General features: G+C 46.8%; 1 protein-coding gene across 5 annotated transcripts; it reads left to right on the top strand.

Moving 5' to 3' along the window:
* The first annotated feature begins 1,516 nt into the window (after positions 1-1,516).
* Positions 1,517-15,980, top strand: UBL7 (ubiquitin like 7). 5 transcript variants are annotated; one of them, XM_069481884.1, is made up of 11 exons: positions 1,517-1,549; positions 2,927-3,139; positions 4,307-4,426; positions 9,303-9,385; positions 10,180-10,264; positions 10,832-10,889; positions 11,600-11,733; positions 11,992-12,041; positions 12,302-12,469; positions 13,026-13,148; positions 15,731-15,980. In XM_069481884.1, the coding sequence occupies exons 2-11, from the start codon at positions 2,956-2,958 to the stop codon at positions 15,866-15,868; spliced, it is 1,143 nt and encodes a 380-aa protein (XP_069337985.1). In that variant the 5' UTR covers positions 1,517-1,549; positions 2,927-2,955; the 3' UTR covers positions 15,869-15,980. The 5 variants fall into 5 exon arrangements, with proteins under 5 accessions (XP_069337985.1, XP_069337957.1, XP_069337967.1 ...); XM_069481856.1 differs by having other exon boundaries at positions 1,547-2,051; XM_069481866.1 differs by having other exon boundaries at positions 1,547-1,600.
* Positions 15,981-18,569: the final 2,589 nt, after the last annotated feature.

The raw sequence follows: 18,569 nt of genomic DNA on the forward strand, positions 1-18,569 counted from the left end.
CACACGGAGAGTCGGAGAATCAAGGTTTACTCGCTGGTGGGCTCAGAGGGGTCTCGCCACCAAATTCTGAGCCCCGTCTACCCAATTTTTCCCACTTTTATTAAGTTGGGGTGATCCAAGGGGAGGGGTCTCAAGTGACTAATGCCAGCCAGGTAATAGGTTAGGTTAGTGTCCGGCACCAGGTAATTAGGTTTAGTGTTATGCTGATGTGCTAGATGTTAGGTTAGTGATATGCTAATATGCCAGGTGTTAGGTTAGTAATATGCTAATGTGGGTCTTCCGTGAGGGGTGGGGGTCTCAGGTGGCTGCTGTGCTAAGTAATAGATGGGGGTTTACCTTATCACAGGTGCAAGTAACTTAGTAGATAGGAGAAGAAGGAGCCTGAAGAAGGCTGGTTAGTTAGGAAGGATTGGTGAAAGAGGGGGTATATCTAAAGATGTGTAGGGTGGGGAAGGGGTGCTTTGGGAACAGTCTTAGGAACCTGGGCTTCAGCCCGAAGACATTGAAAACTCCCTACATAATTTATTAGAACAGTAGAGAGTGACCAGCCTTCAATGTCAGTCCCTCCCAGACCCTACGAGTCTCTTTGCTCTCCTCAGTCAAGTCGTCCTGCTCAATTGCAGCCCTAGTCTCAGGCTGTACATTGGGATGTTGGAGAGTTCAGCTTTTACATTTGCCCAGGTAGGATAAGGCTTTAGCTGCATTGATCAATCTCATCATTTTCTTATACTCACTTTTTTCATTTTGCTTTCCTTAGTTCTTGAATTAAGTCTTGAGGAGAGAGTCCACTCAAAAATAGTCCCTCTTCAATATTTTAGCTAATCTTGATTTCTGAGCAAACACAATCCAATTTTAGCCATGCAGAACTTTTTCAGTCATTTAAAATATGCAGTTCCTCTATGAGAGTTCAGTGGAAATTCCCCTCCCCAAACTGATTCTATGAATGACTGTTAGATGAACCTCACCACTGCATGTTGAGGGCGTACCAGGAACCCAATTTAGTAGCTCCCAAGAACCCAGCTTTTGGAAGGGGGTCACCGTTTGGTTCCTGACACATCCATAGGTTAAGTCCGCCACGAGGAGCACAAAAGAGGCTGACTTCACCCGAGGGCTGCCGTTTTTATGAGGATTGTGGGGAATCGCAGGAAGAGGCCGCTCGGGAACGGGCATTTCTAAAGGGAAGGGTCAGAGCGGGAGGGGATCTGGGGTCCGCCACCCTCCAGCAGCGGGCGTTCGCACAACCCGGCAGAAAAGACGGACTTCATATGCTTCTCAGGACAGCGTGGGAATCACGCAGCTGTTTATCAATTTGAAAAGCCCACACCAGGCCTCCCTGTCGCGACTTGCGACCCTGAAGACTGATAGGAAACAGAGCCGTCCCTAGTGAAGCCTTCGCGCCGGGGATTTCAAACAGCCCAGGAGCCACACCCTCCCTGGAACCGGAAGCTTTGCAACTAGCGCCCCTTGCTGGCTGGCGCTTTATAGAGGGCGGGAACTGCAACTCCCAGAATGCAGCGCGGAGCTTCCGGTTTCCGGCGAGCGGGCCAGAGTGAGTGTTTACAACCGGCGGCTCTGCGGCCGGGTTCCTTCCGCGGGACGGGTGAGGGCGCTGGGCCCCGGGCAGCGCGGATTCGTCGTGGGTAGATAGTTAACTAGTCCCACGGGAGCGCTGGGGTCGTCACCAGGCAGTGTCCGTGTTCCACAACTAGCTGTCTGTGACCTTGGGCCGGTGACTTTACCTTTCTGAGTCTTGGTTCCCTTAGCTGTAAAATGTGAATGATAATGTCTGCCTCAGGGAACAGTTGTGAGGATTAAGTGAGATAAGGTATATTAAAAAGACCTGCTCCTTCCTTTGTCATAAACTTGGAGGTGGAAGGTACTTTGAGGATGCTTTAAGGCCAGCTAGGCAGCCTCACAGCCTTTTCTTTCCTCTTCCCTACAAGAGGCCTGTTTGGAAGCAATGATGACTCTAACAAGAACTTGTCTTGCTTTGCAAGATTCTTCCGCCCACAGAGTTTCTGATTTATTTGCTGGGCATTCATATGTGCCAGGCATGAGGACAACAGAGGTGAAAATTCTAGTTTTTGCTTTCAGGGGCCTTCAAGAATTGAGTTGGAAGAAGGGGCTGAGAGGGAGATAGATGTTTGCCCCAAGGGGATGTGGGAAGAACAGAGGAAAGAGGGGGGACCTAGGTGCTTGAATTTGGGTTGGTCTTGGTAGGAGTTTGCCCAGAGGCCAAAAAGGGAAGAGAAATTACACGCAGAGTTAACAGATGAGCAGAAGTTTAAAATGGGGCAGCGCTTTGTTATGAATAGAGGCTTAGTGGGGTGTACTTACATGTTATAGGGGCCCAGTGGGGCAGGGCTCTGTTGGGGAGGAAAGCTTTCAGGGGGCAGAATGTTAGTGATTTTTGAAGCCATACTATGAGGTTTAGACTTATTCATATTGATGGTTTGGAGCCATTGAAATAAGTTCTAAGCAGAGAAGTAACTTGATCAGATCTGTGTTTTAGAATAATGAGTTAGGTGGCGGCATAGATCTTTGATAGTGAGAGGCAAGAGGCAGAGAACTTGTTATAAAGCTGTTGTAATAGTTTATAGCAAAACTAGATGAAAAAAATTGGAAATAAGGAATGTACAGAAGGGAGAGAGTTGGATGATCTCATTTGAATCTCACAACATTGCTATTACGTTGGATGGTGTTTTTATGTCCATTTTAAAGATGCAGAAACTGAGGCCTAAAGAGCTGTCTATCACAGGATGAGTAAAGAGAGATCCCCAGATTCTAGTTCTGGCCTTCTAATGCTGCATCCTCTGCTTCTCGAACAGTGTTACACTGCTTTGTCTCTCATTCAACCCTTTGGTGGGTGGGGGTGGAGTAGGTTGGTGGTCTGTACCTTAACCACTGGGGCTTTGTTCTTTTATAGGGAGAAAGAGAGAGCGCGAAAGAGAGAGGATGTCTCTCTCAGACTGGCACCTGGCGGTGAAGCTGGCTGACCAGCCACTGGCTCCAAAGTCTATTCTTCGGTTGCCAGAGACAGAACTGGGAGAATACTCACTAGGGGGCTATAGTATTTCATTTCTGAAGCAGCTTATTGCTGGCAAACTCCAGGAGTCTGTTCCAGACCCTGAGCTGATTGGTGAGTCTCTCTGGACTGGGGTTGGGCTGCTGCTCTGATCTCTTTTGGGGGAGGTTAATTCTGTAATTACAAGAATAAATTAAGGGCTTGGGATTTGTTGCCTCTTAATGTTAACACTCCAGGAAAGTGAGTGTTGCATAAATATTATAGAAACACAAATCATATAATAAAACTATTGGTTGCTATTTCAGTCATGTATGGATTATACAGAACTACTTTATCACAAAGTTCTTTAACCATGACATTGTTGAATTTTTTCTGTGAAAGAGCAGAAATTTGGGGTGGGCTAGGGAAGGAGGAGTTGGTCAGGGGAGGCTCCTCAGTATATGGGTTTTGAGGTAGGTTTTAAAGGATGATTAGAAGGATTTTTATTTGGTTGATTAGAGCAAAGGCATTAAAAAAGAAAATGAAGATGGCAAGGGCAGGCAGGTGGAAGAAGAAGGAACTTAAATATAACATAATAGGCCGGGCGCGGTGGCTCACGCCTGTAATCATAGCACTCTGGGAGGCTGAGGCGGGTGGATCATTTGAGCTCAGGAGTTCAAGACCAGCCTGAGCAAGAGCGAGACCCCCGTCTCTACTAAAATAGAAAGAAATTATATGGACAACTAAAAATGTATATAGAAAATATTAGCCAGGCATGGTGGCACGTGCCTGTAGTCCCAGCTACTCGGGAGGCTGAGGCAGGAGGATCCCTTGAGCCCAGGAGTTTGAGGTTGCTGTGAGCTAGGCTGATGCCACAGCACTGCAGCCCGGGCAAAAGAGCGACACTCTGTCTCAAAAAAAAAAAAATAAATAAATAAAATAAATATAACATAATAAAAGATAATTTATAATAGCTAAGGAATCTGATTGACAGGAAGGTGTTTTTAGTCATACCTGGATTAGGTTAATCCTTTTTGGTTGTTGAATTTTTCCATTTATTTAAATCAAACAGTCTCTACAATGTTAAGCTCCAGAGCTTTTCTGTGGATAGGTTCTGTATAAATCCATTTTATGAGTTTATGCTTGCTGACAATTGTTTTTAAAATGTATTTATTGTGTAGTATATTTTAAAGCATGTATCATTCTCCAGCTATCTGTCCAATCAAAATAAGGTTCTCAGGGGACAGAAACCACCTAAATGGTTTTGAGGAGCAAAATATAAATGGACAATTCTTTTTTTAGATCTGATCTACTGTGGCCGGAAGCTAAAAGATGACCAGACCCTTGACTTCTATGGCATTCAGCCTGGGTCCACAGTTCATGTTTTGCGCAAGTCTTGGCCGGAACCTGATCAGAAACCTGGTGAGTGAGGGGTGGCCCTTGGCCAGGCAGAGTTTCTGTAGTACCTGTAAGGGAAGGGCCTGTGGTTAAGGCACGGGCCTGAGTAGAACAGAGGCGTGATTTACTGAACTGATGATAGGGGATATCTTTATTACTTACTGGGTAAGACCATGTTGATAAGCAGGGTCCTGTCTATGGCCATAACGCCCCGAATGCACCCGATCTTGTCTGATAGGCAGGGTCCAATTTTGACTTTTTCTTGCTGCCAACACTACTACGGGAGGGGGATTTGTTTCTCTACTTTCTAAGTTAATTAGCCACTGTTTTCTATTGGGATGGGGAGTGTGTCTACTTAAACTCCTTTAGGTTAACAGTTTATTTCTCAGTGAACTTTGTATCCTTTTGTTATTGTTGTATTTGTTTTCATTAGAAAAAAAGCTGGAAACTTCTGGCACTTCTCTAATGCTGCATTTTTGTTCTCTTGTTAACAAATCTTCCTGCAAACTGCCTCAGGTGGTGATTTGTTCAGTCAGCTAACTACTCCTGCTCTACTGGTACTTTCCTGAAAATATTTGAACAGTATTAAAATAGCTCTCGGAAAAAGTATACAAAGCCTCAAATGCCTTTTTGATTTATTAATAGAAAGTGCTGCTTAGAATTCATAATTTAAATTTTGCATTTGTGTTTTACAAGCTTCCCCAAGGATAAAGTTAAGCTGTGTAACAGAGAGTAGCTTTGTTAAACCGGCAGATTTGCATATTTTTATAATGTTTGTGATTGCTGTGATTAGTTATCAGCTTGAAATTTACCCTTTTATCAATTCTAAGCATTAAGGACAAAAACATCTTCTTTTGTATGCTAACGGGAAGTGAGAAAGAGAAAGGGAGCCCCTGACATCTAGGGAGTTGCCTGGCGTTCACAGCCAAGCCTTGGAGTCCTTTTGTGGAACGTGAACAGTTGTACAGATCACCAGCATCAGACAAGGTCACTCTGAGACCGTCATGGATGAAGACAAAAACAAGATCCTTATAATTTCTAAATACAGACAAAAACCTGAGCATTGTCTAAGCCACAGAAGTGACCAAATATCCCTCTATCCCGGCTGAAAAGAGTGACTGCTGCTTCTTTAATAATTACAGCTTTCACCTTGCTCTACTTTTCCTTCCTTCCAGATAAGGATTATTAAGATACCCAGTTATAGAATCACCCCCACTTCCCGACAGTATCCAATCCAGAGTAAAGCCTCGTTTCTTTAAACTTATCCCGTGAATCACCCAGCCAAAACCCAAATCCTATACTAAGTCCTTTTTAATATCCTCTTATGGAGACACCCCATGATTCCCTATGGTGTGCATTCTCTCTATACTGAGCAGGAAACCCAACTTATTCAAATACGGGCCCTTTGGCTGGATGGCATTGACAGAAGGAAAATAACATTTGTGGCTTCTGTGAGCCAGATTCTTTTCCCTTTTATACCTCATTTAATCATTACCGGCTCTGCAGGATAGGTAGCAGCATTAACATATCTTAGATGAAGAAAAAGGGTTAGGAAGGTATTTATTCAAGGTCACCTACTTAGGAAGTGAATGCAAGAGCTGGGTTATGGACCTAGGTTTTCTTGGCTCAAGAGCCCATGTTCCTTTCACGGGGCTGGCTGCTTTCCACTTGGAAAGGGTGAGCTTAGCTCAGAGATGTTACAGAGACAACCATTACTTTTAGCTGATTAGATATTAAGAGTCCTTTTCCTCCCACCTTCTGCCTGGAGATTTATTTTTGAAACAAATGGACTTCTTATTGGGAGGTGAAAATAAACTTGTAGATCTGTGAAGAAATTGTTTTGTGACAGTATTTTAGATATTTTCTACTTGAGCACTTTTCTTCCAAAAGGAAGCACATTTCTTATTCTCCCACTAGATTAGACCCTGTAGGAGGAGAACCCATTAGTCCCTCCCTTCCCACCTGGATCCCTTTGGTGGTTCTTTATGGAAAGTGGCAGATCCCTTCAGGACGTCACCTTAGCTTGCTATTTGAGCAGGAATGTGTACCCCAAGCTCTGGCCACAAAGAACTACTTGCTGTTCCTTCAAAGCCCCGTGTTCTTTTATTCTCCCATGTCTTTGCACATATTCTCACTTAGGCTTGGACTACCTTTACCCGCAGTAAACATCTGCTTACCTTTGATACCTCTCTCAGATGGTCTCCTCTGGGAGACAGTTCTGTGTCCTGGCCCTCCGTCTCAGTGATAGCTGTCTGCCTCTGTGGTCCTAGCATCCTAGCTTGGGTCCACATCTCTGCTGAGGTCCTCAGCATGGTATTAATATTTTATAATCGTGTGTTTGAGGTAGTCTCATTTCTCCCACTGCTGTAAGAGTTCCTTGATGGCAGGAATTCTTATTTTTCACATTCCTGTGCCTTGCCCAAAGCCAGGGCAGAGTAAATGCTTAGTACATGTTTGTTGAATGAATAAATTAGGTAATTTACTTAAGAGAAATATGTTTCAAAAGAGGAATATCGTAATCAGAACTATAGGTAAGGATGTGGCTGCCACCCTGAGCCCCAGAGGTGCTATTCGCCTTGCTTTGGGAGTGGTGTCCCTGGAGTTGGGCAGTGCCCAGTCTGCACAGTGTCGAAGTCCTAGATGAGGGTAACCACACTTTAAAAAGTGTGACCTAGGGTGAATTTCCTACCTACTTCCTCTCCTGTGACCACATTTCTTCACTTGTAAAATGGGCTGATGTCCTAAATGGTAGGATAACCAAGTAAACTAACACAACTGCTAAACTTTCCCATATGCCTGAATCATAATGTCCAAAGATCACTTGCTATTGGGCATGTGCTGAAAGTCTGCTAAGAGATTTAGAAGTACAGTGTGTTTTCTTGGTCCTTGGTATTTTTTTTTATTCAAAATACTATTACAGAAACCTGAAAGAAAGTATCAAAGTGACAACAATTACCCCGATCCTGTTACCCTGCCTAAGTGCTGTCTTCCTGTTGTTCCCTCCAGCCTTGGACCAGGTGCACACTGACATTTTTTTTTTTTTTTTTTTGAGGCAGAGTCCTGCTCTGTCACCCAGGCTAGAGTGCCGTGGCATCATCCTAGCTCACAGCAACCTCAAACTTCTGGGCTCAAGCAATCCTTCTGCCTCAGCCTCCCAAGTAGCTGGGACTACAGGCATTTGCCACCATACCCGCCTAATTTTTTCTATATATTTTTAGTTGTCGAGCTAATTTCTTTTTTTAATTTTTTAGTAGAGACGGGGTCTTGCTCTTGCTCAGGCTGGTTTTGAACTGCTGAGCTCAAACGATCCGCCCACCTTGGCCTCCCAGAATGCTAGGATTACAGGTGTGAGCCACCGCGCCCGACTGACATATTTTACATAGTTTAACCAGAGAATGCATATACAACTTTGTGTTCTGTTTCTTTCTCTTAACATTGTGTCAGCATAGCTCTATATTGTTAAGATGGCTTGTAGCACACTTATTTTATTTTTTAAGATCTGCATGTCTATTCTATTTCCATTAGAAAAATACCATCTATATAAAATTTTGTTCCACTTTCTTCTCCTTGACCTCTACCATTCGAATTTAAATACTTTAATTTTACTCAAGTAAAAGAAGAATCACACATCTGATGTGAGAACTAAATATTTCACATCATTAAATTAGTTTGAATTAGGTGTGCTCTTGATTATTTCTCAGGCACAGTAACTCATTTTTCCTAACTGTTATTTCCCTTTACTTTTATTTATTTGAGTAATTGTGTATTGAGTATCTCTTTCCTACATTCATAATACGGGTGTACATAAGTGTAATTTATAACATCAGTAACTGGATTCATTAATCATCAATTCATGTTCAACTACCCTTACTATATGGCATTTCCACAATAACCAGATATTTTAGTCAAACTTACGCTATCAGCAATTGTAAAAATTAAGAGGCTAAAAATTCCAAACTAAACAAACACTGGGCCCACTTACAGTCATGCTGTTGTGAGAGGTCCTTGGACAGCCACTGCTTCAATTTCAGTTCGGTCTCCTTTGGGCAAAGCAACAACCTGGTAAGCAGCTCTAGCAGGAAAACAACTTTTGAAATACTGTTTGCAGATTTCATTGACAGTATTGAAGTCATTTAGGTCAGCCGGCAAAACAGTTGTTTTTACCACATTAGTGAAATTGGCCTGCAGCTTTCAGAATTTCACCCATGTTTTTCTTTTTTATTTTTTTTGTATGTTTTTTTCATTTGTTCACCCTACATGAACTTTGACTATGAATTTCACCCATGTTTTTAAGAGCTTGTTTAGCTTCTTTTGCTACCCCTCCTGGCACAGGTTGTTCCCTTGAACGGTCCATGCGTATCTGTCCTGGTACATGGTGCTCTCCACAAACATAGCTTGGCTATAGGGACCAGTGGCCCCTGGAGCTTTTGCAGTGCTGATCACCTTTGATCAAGGACAGCATGGCCAACCCTTCTCTCTTGTGGCGCCTCCCTGAGAAAAAGGCCCAACAGCAGCCCTGCTCACTTCTCAGCCGACTCAGCTCACTTACTGTAAATCACTGTGTAAGAATCTACAAGTTGATTAAAATATAAGAAGTCCAGGATTTTTACAGTGGGATGTTGATCAGAGCAGTCTCTTTCATGTGGTAAGATTCCTCTCTGCTGGAACTTGAATTTGTTTGTTTGTTTTATCTGCCGAAGATGCTTACAAGAGTGTGCAGTTTTCACATCTGTGGCACAAATGGATTTTTATGAATGGGCATTCACATTCTTAGAGGGGGATGAGGGAAGGGAACGTGCACACCAGGCCACACCTGGGCACATGCTAAAATGGTGTTGCCATGTCTGTGGCAGGGACAGGACCTGAGCTGTGGGGTAATTCTGAGTGTCTTGTTCCCCAGAACCTGTGGACAAAGTGGCTGCCATGAGGGAGTTCCGGGTGCTGCACACTGCCCTGCACAGCAGCTCCTCCTACAGGGAGGCGGTGAGTGTGTGCCTCGGCCCCCAGCCAGGACTGCAGGAGAGGGTGTGAATGCAGGCAAGGGCTGTGGAGTGGGAGCTAGAAGCCTGTTGCCGTGGCAACCAGGAGTTCCTTGGGGAGTTTTTGCCATGTCTATGGGCCTCAGTAGAGCTCTGTCTTTCCCCAAAGAGCCTGTCGCAGTCAGGCATTGTTGATTCCCTTTAATGATAATCATACAACCTCTCCTGATACTGACCTCATGGACTGAATGTGTTGACATCTGCGTACTGTCTCAGCTGGGCCTCATTCTTTAACTTTGGCTGAACTGCCTGCTTACCACCCGTTGACCTTAATGTCCTCACTGGGAAAATGGGCTGATGTCTTTCTATAGGAGAGTTGACAGGCAAAATTAATACAGCTGTGAAGTTCCCAGTACATATGAATATGAAATAGTAATTGTATAGAGATTGAAAAGAATTTTTGGGACCTTGAGAAACCTTTGTTATTTGGCTTGTAATGAGAGTTTTTATTTTGGAAGCATTAGAGCTGTAGACAGAGGAAAGCACTACAGAGATTGAAGGTTTACTGTAGTCTTGCTTTTTTCTTTTCTTTCTTTTTTTTTTTAATTGTTTGTTTTCCCTCCAGTAAGCTATGATCTCAGAGCAAAAAGAGGTTCATCTGTTTCTGGGGCTATTTTTCTACTGTGCTGTGGTATACATGCAAGCACTTAGTGGGCGGAAGTCCTTCAGCAGAGTGCGGGTATTTGATGAGTGCATTGAGCTAGTTGAAGTGCTCAGCCCTCCCCATTTCTCCTGCAGGTCTTTAAGATGCTCAGCAATAAGGAATCTCTGGATCAGATCATTGTGGCCACTCCAGGCCTCAGCAGTGACCCCATTGCTCTCGGTAAGTGCAGGACTGAATTTGAGAAAATAGGAGATGTTGGAAAAGGAGAAATCAGGAGAAGGCAGTTACCCTAAAGAGACTGTGACCATCTTTTGAAGAGTCACTAGTCTTGTGGGAAGAGGGAGAGTAATCAAGATGTGTTTGATATATCCAGTCCTCTAAGAGCTCTCAGTCCCACAGAGAGATAATGGCCTAACATCATAAATTAGGGTATGAGGATGCCAAATGAGGGCAACAGTTAGCCCAAATCACAGCCATCAGGGAAGATGTTCTGCACACCTTGATGAATAAGGGAAGAACGGAGAGATCCAGGGGAAAGAGACCAGCGTATTGATCCTCAGTATGTGACGTAAGTGCAAGGGGGTGTGGAGAGCAGGGGAACATCCCCACTGGAACAAGATGGAGAATGCTTGGGTTGTGTGGCTTGGTGTTTTGCTTCCTCTACTTCTCATGAGGTTTATGGTCCTATGTCCCTGATGAGCCTGTTGCTCTGAGACCTAAAGCATCTTCTCCCTCCTAGATCTGGCCAGATTTCCATTCTCTGAGGTGAACTCTGTTCTCTTCCAGGGGTTCTTCAGGACAAGGACCTCTTCTCTGTCTTCGCTGATCCCAACATGCTTGATACGTAAGTGTAACTGTTATATTAGAGTCCCTCATCTCTCCTCACGTGGTCAGAACAGAAGCCTAATTGTCACTGTGGCTGGAATCTGCCCTTGGAGGCTATCTGCAGTCTGTCAGCGAGTCTGCCTTCTCATAGTGTGAGGAGGTGAGAAAGGGCCAGGGCAGGGACACACAAAGAGTGTCAGGAGGATGCAGGATTCAGAGGAGAGGGCTTTGCCTGCCAGGTTCAGTTTAGATTTCATTCAGTAGATATTAGGGAGCCTTTGAAAGGTTTTAAGCCGAGGGAAGGAGAAGCAGGTGTACAGATTCATAAAATGCTAGAGCTGGAAGGGACGTGTCCCCTTATTTTGTAAGTGAAGAAAATAGCCCCACACTGGAAAGAGAAGGGACCTGTCCAGGGTTGCCTAGTGTAGGGGCAAAGACGCCTAGAGCAGAGGTGAGCCGTGGCCACCGAGCTGTCTCTCTCCGATCATGCCTTGCCTGAGCAAAGGTCAAGAATGCACAGCAGGACCCAGGAACTGAAGGCCTTGCTGCTGTGGCTGGGGCAGATCCACAGGCGGTTAAAGCTTTCTGGTGGAAGATGCTGAAGACTGAGGAATCTGAGGGCAGGCACAGGTGGCTGCATCATTGTGAGGGGCATCCAGAACTCCTGTCATGGCTGAGGGTACTCTTTCCTTCTTAGTCACCAATGGGTTTCTTCCTGCCCTATCCTAGATTGGTGCCTGCTCACCCGGCCCTGGTCAATGCCATCATCCTGGTTCTGCACTCGGTAGCAGGCAGTGCCCCGATGCCAGGGGCTGACTCCTCTTCCCGGAGCATGCCCTCCAGCTCGTACCGGGAGATGCCAGGTGAGCCCCAGAAGACCCTCAAGTAGGCCTCAGGAGCCGGCAGTGGCCCAGGGATTTGCTTTACTCAGCAGCTATCTATAGTGTTGGCAGAGGGCGTTCCTTGGGAACTCTCGGCTTGAGTCAGGAAGTGCATCTGTCCTGTAATTTTCCAAGGGGAGAGATAAAAATATGAATTTGGAGAGTAACTTGAGCTGAGAGTCTGGAGCTGCGCCTGTGCCTTTCTGTTCTTCCTCCTGAAATCTGTTCACCCTCCTCCAGGTGGCTTCCTGTTTGAAGGGCTTTCAGATGATGAGGATGACTTTCACCCAGTAAGTGGCCTGTCTGCCTGGCATTTGGGGAAGGTGGTGCTGGGAATGAGCCACTCGCTGGGACCAGGCACGCCCAAGGCTGGGAGGTGGTCATAGGCCCTTAGGAGGCCAAGACCATGTCATTCTGTTCCTTTTTCTGGATTCCTTTCTGAACCTGGGAGCTTAGAGAGTCTCCCTGAGAACTGTTTCTGGAATAGGGTGGGGTTCATTTGTGAATTTCACAGTGCTGCTTCCCTGAGTCTGGTGCCTCCCTTCTCCAGAGCACCCGGTCCACGCCCTCGAGCAGCACACACAGCTCCCGCCCAGCCTCCCTTGGCTACAGTGGAGCCGCTGGGCCCCGGCCCATCACCCAGAGCGAGCTGGCCACCGCCCTGGCCCTGGCCAGCACTCCGGAGAGCAGCTCTCACACGCCGACTCCTGGCACCCAGGTATGGAGAGAGGGCTGGGAAGACCAAGGCCAGGCTCCTGAGGGAGAAGGTCCCTAGCAGTAGGGTAGATTTGCCTTTGCCAACCCTAGAATTGGCTTGAGCTGAGCCCTAGAGCCCTGGTGGGGATTCTTACTGCAGCTTGGGTGACCCTCACTTGCCTTTAGGGACCAGAAGTCCAGGTTTAGCATAGTCCTGATTGATTCCTCCTTGTAGTTCAGAAGAACCTCCCCTCACACAGTGTGCCCTTCCTCATCTCTGATAGGGAGCAAACATCACTGACTTAAGCATTTCTGGTGATAAGTCATTCGAGCTTTCAAGGCCATCTTTCCCACCGCTGGAGTCCTAGGCTGGGTCAGGGTCAGGGGGCTCTGAGAAGAAGAGAATGAAATCTTTCCTGCCCACATAGAGAGCTTTGTGCAGTTGTCTCATGGCAGGCCCTTGTTGGGAGGCAGTAGTTGGCTACCCTAGGAGCACTGTGGGGTGATGTGACAACGTGGGTATCTACTCTGAGACAGTGATGGCTCTGAGGGTGACACCACCACTGATTTTTCTCTAGGGCCATTCCTCAGGGACCTCACCAATGTCCTCTGGCGTCCAGTCAGGGACGCCCATCACCAATGATCTCTTCAGCCAAGCCCTACAGCACGCCCTGCAGGCTTCTGGGCAGCCCAGCCTTCAGGTCAGTCTTCCCACTTCCTGGTTTCCACGTGGCTTCCTCATTACTTTGGATGCCGGGCCTTTTTCTACTCTCTGGAGGTCCTTCCCACTTGGCAGGCTTCACTCTGGGAACAGCTGGAGCATGGCAGTGACAGGTGAGGAGTGTTCCTAGCGAGGGCACAATCTCAGAGTGGTCCCTGTGGTCTCCTCCTCCTGCCCCCAGTGACGGTGGCCTGACTTCCCTGACCACCTGCCTTGGATAATCACGGCAGTTTTAGTCAAGCAGGCATTCATTCATTCAGTGAGTGATGACTGAGCATTGAGTGTGCACCTAACAGGCCTGGGGCAGATGCTGGGGCCAGGGCTGAGCTGGTCCTCTTCCCTGCTGTGGAGGGCACCAGGCACGTACTGACCCGGGAGCAGCAAGGTGAGAAGCCCAGCCACTGGAGGTGGGGTCCTGGGTCAGGCAAAACTTTTCTGAGGAAAGGATATTTACGCTGATTGTCAAAAGAATTCGTTAGAGGTTAACCAGGGGTGTTTGAGGTAAGGAGGGGGTAATTTCCAGGTGGAGGCAACTATGAGGTCTGTGTGACATATCAAAACTACAAGGCTTGAATGCTGTGTCCTAGAGTAGAAGATCCTGAGATGGAGCCAGAGAAAGAGAGAGCAGGAGCCTGCGTGTGAGGGGCCTTGAATGCCAACCTAGAAGGATTAGACTTGATCTAGCAGTCGCTAGGGAGCCATGGGAGGCTTTAAGGAGGGGAGTGGTCACCATGGCAGCGAAGTGGGAGACCCAGGGGTGAACAGTGTTAGATCGTGTGCCTCCGTGCACGAGCTGCTTGCTTCATGTCTGTTTCCTTTACTGCTCACAGTAGGCCTGTGCGGTGAGCCTCAATCCTGGAACTTGTCCAAGGTCATAGAGCCATGAGGTGGTAAAGACAGGGTTCAAGCTCATGTGGTTTTCACTACCCGATGTGGTCCTCGTAGACAGTGAGGAGAACAGGAGCAGGACATGTGGAGAACTTGTCTTCTCCGTTCTGTCATCCTCCCAGGCGAGATGCCTGTTTGCTTTCGGTTCAGGAGCATTTGCTGCTCCACCTGGCCTGCAAAATGAATCTGAGTTGATATGTGCAGGTTTGTTTTAAGCTGTGTGCATCTCACCCCTGCTCGCCTCTCTGAATTTGCGTTTCTTCCCCTTCCCGTTTGCGTTGCCTTCTCCCTGCGTGTGAGCCGGTTGTTTTCCCTGCTGCGCACTTCCCTCCTGTTACGAAATAGATTAATGAAGCCATGAAAACGTGGGTGACTTTCTTTAAATCCTCATAGTAGAGAAGGCCTTTCATGGCTGAAACTCAAAATCCGGGAGCCGTTAAATAAAAGAATTATCCATTTTAAGCTTGGAAAAGTGAAAATTTCTGCTTGGCAAACCAAACAAAAAAAGAAGCAAAGTCTAAGGGTTAACAATAAACTGGGAAAAAAATCTGTAACACATATCACATAAAGGTCAAAATTTGCCTGATGTGTAGAGGTTCTAGAAATTTAAGATCAGAAACCCATGGAAAAGTGGGAAAAGGATATGAATAAACTACTGAAATGGAAGTATACACCCTTAAACCCATGTAATTCCTAGCAATCCCATTTCTAGGAATTTATCCTGGAGATGTGTGTGCATGTGGAAAATGACATTTGTATGGAGTCAGTCATGGCAGCATTATTTGTAATAATTATTTTGTCATGGCAAAAGATAGGAAACAGTCCAATTATGGTACATTGCGGGACCTCCACGGGTTGGAATATTATACAATTATTAAGAAATGTTTTATATACCAGCATAGAAAGGTCTGCAGGGTAGATTGATTATGGAAAAAAAAAAAAAAAAAAGAGGGTTGGGGAATGGATATAGAATGGGGGTATAAGAAAAGGGTAAATACAAGAATATATATTTATATTTTCTCAAAGAAAATAAAATTGGTTATTTGGGGTAGGGGTAGAAGTGGATGAGAGTAAGACTTCACTGTGTATCATGTTAAAAAAAACAAAACCAAAATTAGCAGGGTGTGGTGGTGGGCACCTGTAGTCCTAGCTACTTTAGAGGCTAAGGCAGGAGGATCACTTGAGCCCAGGAGTTTGAGGTTGCAGTGAGCTATGATGATGCCACTGCACTCTAGCCTAGGCAACAGAGCAAAACCCTGTTTCCTGTTTCAAAAAAAAAAAAAAAAAAGAAGAAGAAGCCAAACAAAACTAGTTTAAAAATTTATTCCTCTACCCCCACTTATTTTTGTGTGTGTGTATACATATAGCAGGAGAAAGAAAGTAATTTAGTCTTTTGGAATTTAGGCATTGAATAATTTGTGCTTTCTCTTTTTATCCTTATGTTAAGAATTTCCTTTTTTAATCATAAAACCTAATTTGTTCTCTTCACTCTCAAGCGTATCTTTTAGTCTTCCTAGAAGCCCTGTGTTCTGTGGAACTTAGCATCCGTGGCTTTGCTGTAGGACTCCCATCTTCCTTTCCTTCCCCTCTATGTTTCCCCTGAAAGCATAGAGCTAAGTGAGTCTTCTTTAGGGTCCCAACTAACTGCCTCTGCCTGCTTCTGTCTTTCCACAGAGCCAGTGGCAGCCCCAGCTGCAGCAGCTGCGCGACATGGGCATCCAGGATGATGAGCTGAGCCTGAGGGCCCTGCAGGCCACTGGGGGGGACATCCAGGCGGCCCTGGAGCTCATCTTTGCCGGAGGAGCCCCATGAACCCCCCGTTCCTCCTGAGCCCCTAGCACGTTGTAGAGGCTGCTGCCACAGAAGGCACTCAGGAAGGTGCCTCCATCTTTCCCCTCCCCAATATACCTGATGGTCAACTCTCCTGCTTTGTCCAGTGCTTGGCCTTTCTGGCTGATCTGAGCTGGTGGAGGCAGTGGGGCAAGCAAGGCGTGTGGGTCTTGGTGCTATGGTATCAGGGCGCAGGGCTGGTCCCTGGGTCTGGGCCCTGGATGGAGGAGTTTAGATCCATGCTATGAGATGCTGTGTGATACTCATGTTCCCCTTTGGCAGAAGTTTCCAGTGGTAGCCCTTGGACTCTTGGGTGCTTTGGGGTATGGTGGCCTCAGGACATGCCTAAGGCTGGGGCAGGGCTGCTGCCCAGTCTTCAGGGTGGCTGCTCGGTTACAGCTATGGCCAGAAGAGCCTCACGCTTCTGAAATGTCCACGGTCTTGGGAATGACTGGGTGGACTTCGAGGGGAAGCATATGGGGGCAGTTTGCCTTCCACATCACTCCCTCTCCCAAAGGCTTCTAAAAGATTCCTTTTAGAATCTTTAGGCTGCCTCTCCCCAGCCTACTCTCACCAAGCATTTTTTGATGCCTATCCTGTAATGATGCCAGAATCCAGGTCTCAGAGCTGCGCCAGGAGGCAGGACCCTCTTCTCTGTCCTGAAGGCGTAAACACAAGAGCAGTTAAATAACAATACTGAACAACACCAACACGAACAGAGCTCAGCTTTAATATTGAAGAGGGCACCAATCCCCAAGCTGCTGCTCCATCTGCCTGTGCTCGTTCCCCCTGGCATGGCGCTCCCTGTGGTGTTTCTGCGGCAGCACAGACATTTCCAAGTCGAGAAAGTGGGTTTCATGTGCTTTGAGTAGTTTGTAAGGAAAACACTTCTTCAGTCTCTGTTCATTTGGGACCTAATGTGGGTAGGAAGGAGCTCAGAGGTCTGTTCCTGCCCTGTGCCTTGGCAGACGTTCCTTCCCCACCATTCCCAGTCATGGTCATTCAGCTTCCATTTGTCTCCTCCTGGGACAAGAGGTTTACCACTTAGGGACAGCCTATGCTGTCCTTTAACTGCTCCCCAGAGCATTTGCTCCCTTAGTCCCCTTTCTGCCCTTAGGAACCACTCAGAACAAGCCTGCTCCCTCTTCTACATGAGCAGGGCTACAGTTACTTAGGGAGAGTGGTGGTGGGTGACTCACTTGCCCCTCAGACCTGTCCTGGTTTGGGTTCCCAGCATGTCCTTTTCCCTGGATGACCGCTAGTTTATCAGTGATACTCTCAAAGGGACACTCAGAGGGACCCATTATTCCACATACGGCCTGAACATCATGTTGTTCTTTGCCTCCTCCAGAAAGTTTGGTAAATCTCTCTGCATTTCCCGCTCAATCTGGGATTCATGTTGAGAGGTGTTTGCATTGGCAGAAAAGTTTCAAAACTCTCTGGACTTCTTGGCGCCAGCCCTCTTTGTGCCTCAGTGGTCTGCCTGGAGCCCAGCTGCCTCCCTGTGGTTTGGAGCAAAGACAGGAAGCCCTGTCCTTGAACCCAATGTCTCTTGCTTGCTTGTGGTAGAAACAAAGGCCAGTCCCATCCTCATGGGTCTGTGTTGGTCAAATGGGGCTGACACAGCCCTTCCTGTCCCCACGGTACAGCCTCCCCACAGCTGGTTTCTATACTGTGGCAACTCTCCCCCTGCCTCCAAGGACTGCCTTCAGGCGCTGGGATTCTTGAACTCCCCCACCTCACTTGTGCTGTGGAACTTTTGGGTCATCCTGCCCAATCCCTGAAACCGACCCCCAATACTAGTTATACTGTTTCCCAGAATTGAGGCGCCCCATGGTTTCCCTTTCCCTTCTTTGTCAGCTCTTTCCTCCAGGGGCTTGGCAGGTTGGCTTTGCTTCCTGTGGCCATGTTTTAAATAGTGTATGTTGGGTCTGATAAGTGCCCTCACTGAGTCTGGGGCTTTCCATGAGCCAAGGACTCCTTCCTAACCATTGTCCCTTTCACCCTTTCAACAAACATTGAGGCTCTGCTCTGTGCCAGGTAAACATGATGGCATCCTTGCTCTCAGCTGTGTCGGTAAGACAGACAAACCAGTGTTTACACTCAAGCCTGATGAGAACTGGGCCAGGCAAGTGGGGCCTCACAGGAAGAGGGGCCAACTTGGGCTAGGGGAGGGTGTGTGTGTGAGGGAAAGCTTCTTGGAGAAGGTGGCATCTAAGCTGAAATGTGAAGGGTAAGGAAGCATTGGGCAGGAAGGTATGTGTGCTGAGCAAGTTGGGATTGGGGAGAAAATGTGGCTCCTGCAGCCTTGTCGTGAGGGTGGATAGCAAGGCAGGCAGGTAGGCAGGGGCTGGATCATCTTAAGCCATGTAAGGAGTTTAGACTTACCCCAAGGGCAATAGGGAATCCTAGAATTTTCATCAGGGCAGAGTCAGATTTGTATTTTAGAAAGGTTGCTCTGGCAGCTGTGTAATGCATAGACTGGGGTGGGGGTGGGCAAGCTCAAGGGAGAGCAGGAGGAAGTTGTGGCAGTGATCCACTTAGAACGGATGGTGGGCTGCCCTGGCAGTGGGGAAGGGAAGGAGTGGGCAGAGAGAGTTTAGGAGTTATAGTTGGTATCAGATCTTTGGGAAAGATGAGTGTACAATTGTCTCCTTGAACAGATGGGGACACCAGGGTTCAG

The sequence above is a fragment of the Eulemur rufifrons genome, chromosome 2 (assembly GCF_041146395.1).
Source record: "Eulemur rufifrons isolate Redbay chromosome 2, OSU_ERuf_1, whole genome shotgun sequence".
Classification (NCBI taxonomy): domain Eukaryota; kingdom Metazoa; phylum Chordata; class Mammalia; order Primates; family Lemuridae; genus Eulemur; species Eulemur rufifrons.

Coding starts and splice junctions, on each gene's coding strand:
- UBL7 (XM_069481856.1), top strand. CDS start 1,961: ATGATGACTCTAACAAGAACTTGTCTTGCTTTGCAAGATTCTTCCGCC. Junction 10,265..10,831: donor CAGTGACCCCATTGCTCTCG/GTAAGTGCAGGA, acceptor GTTCTCTTCCAG/GGGTTCTTCAGGACAAGGAC. Junction 10,890..11,599: donor GATCCCAACATGCTTGATAC/GTAAGTGTAACT, acceptor GCCCTATCCTAG/ATTGGTGCCTGCTCACCCGG.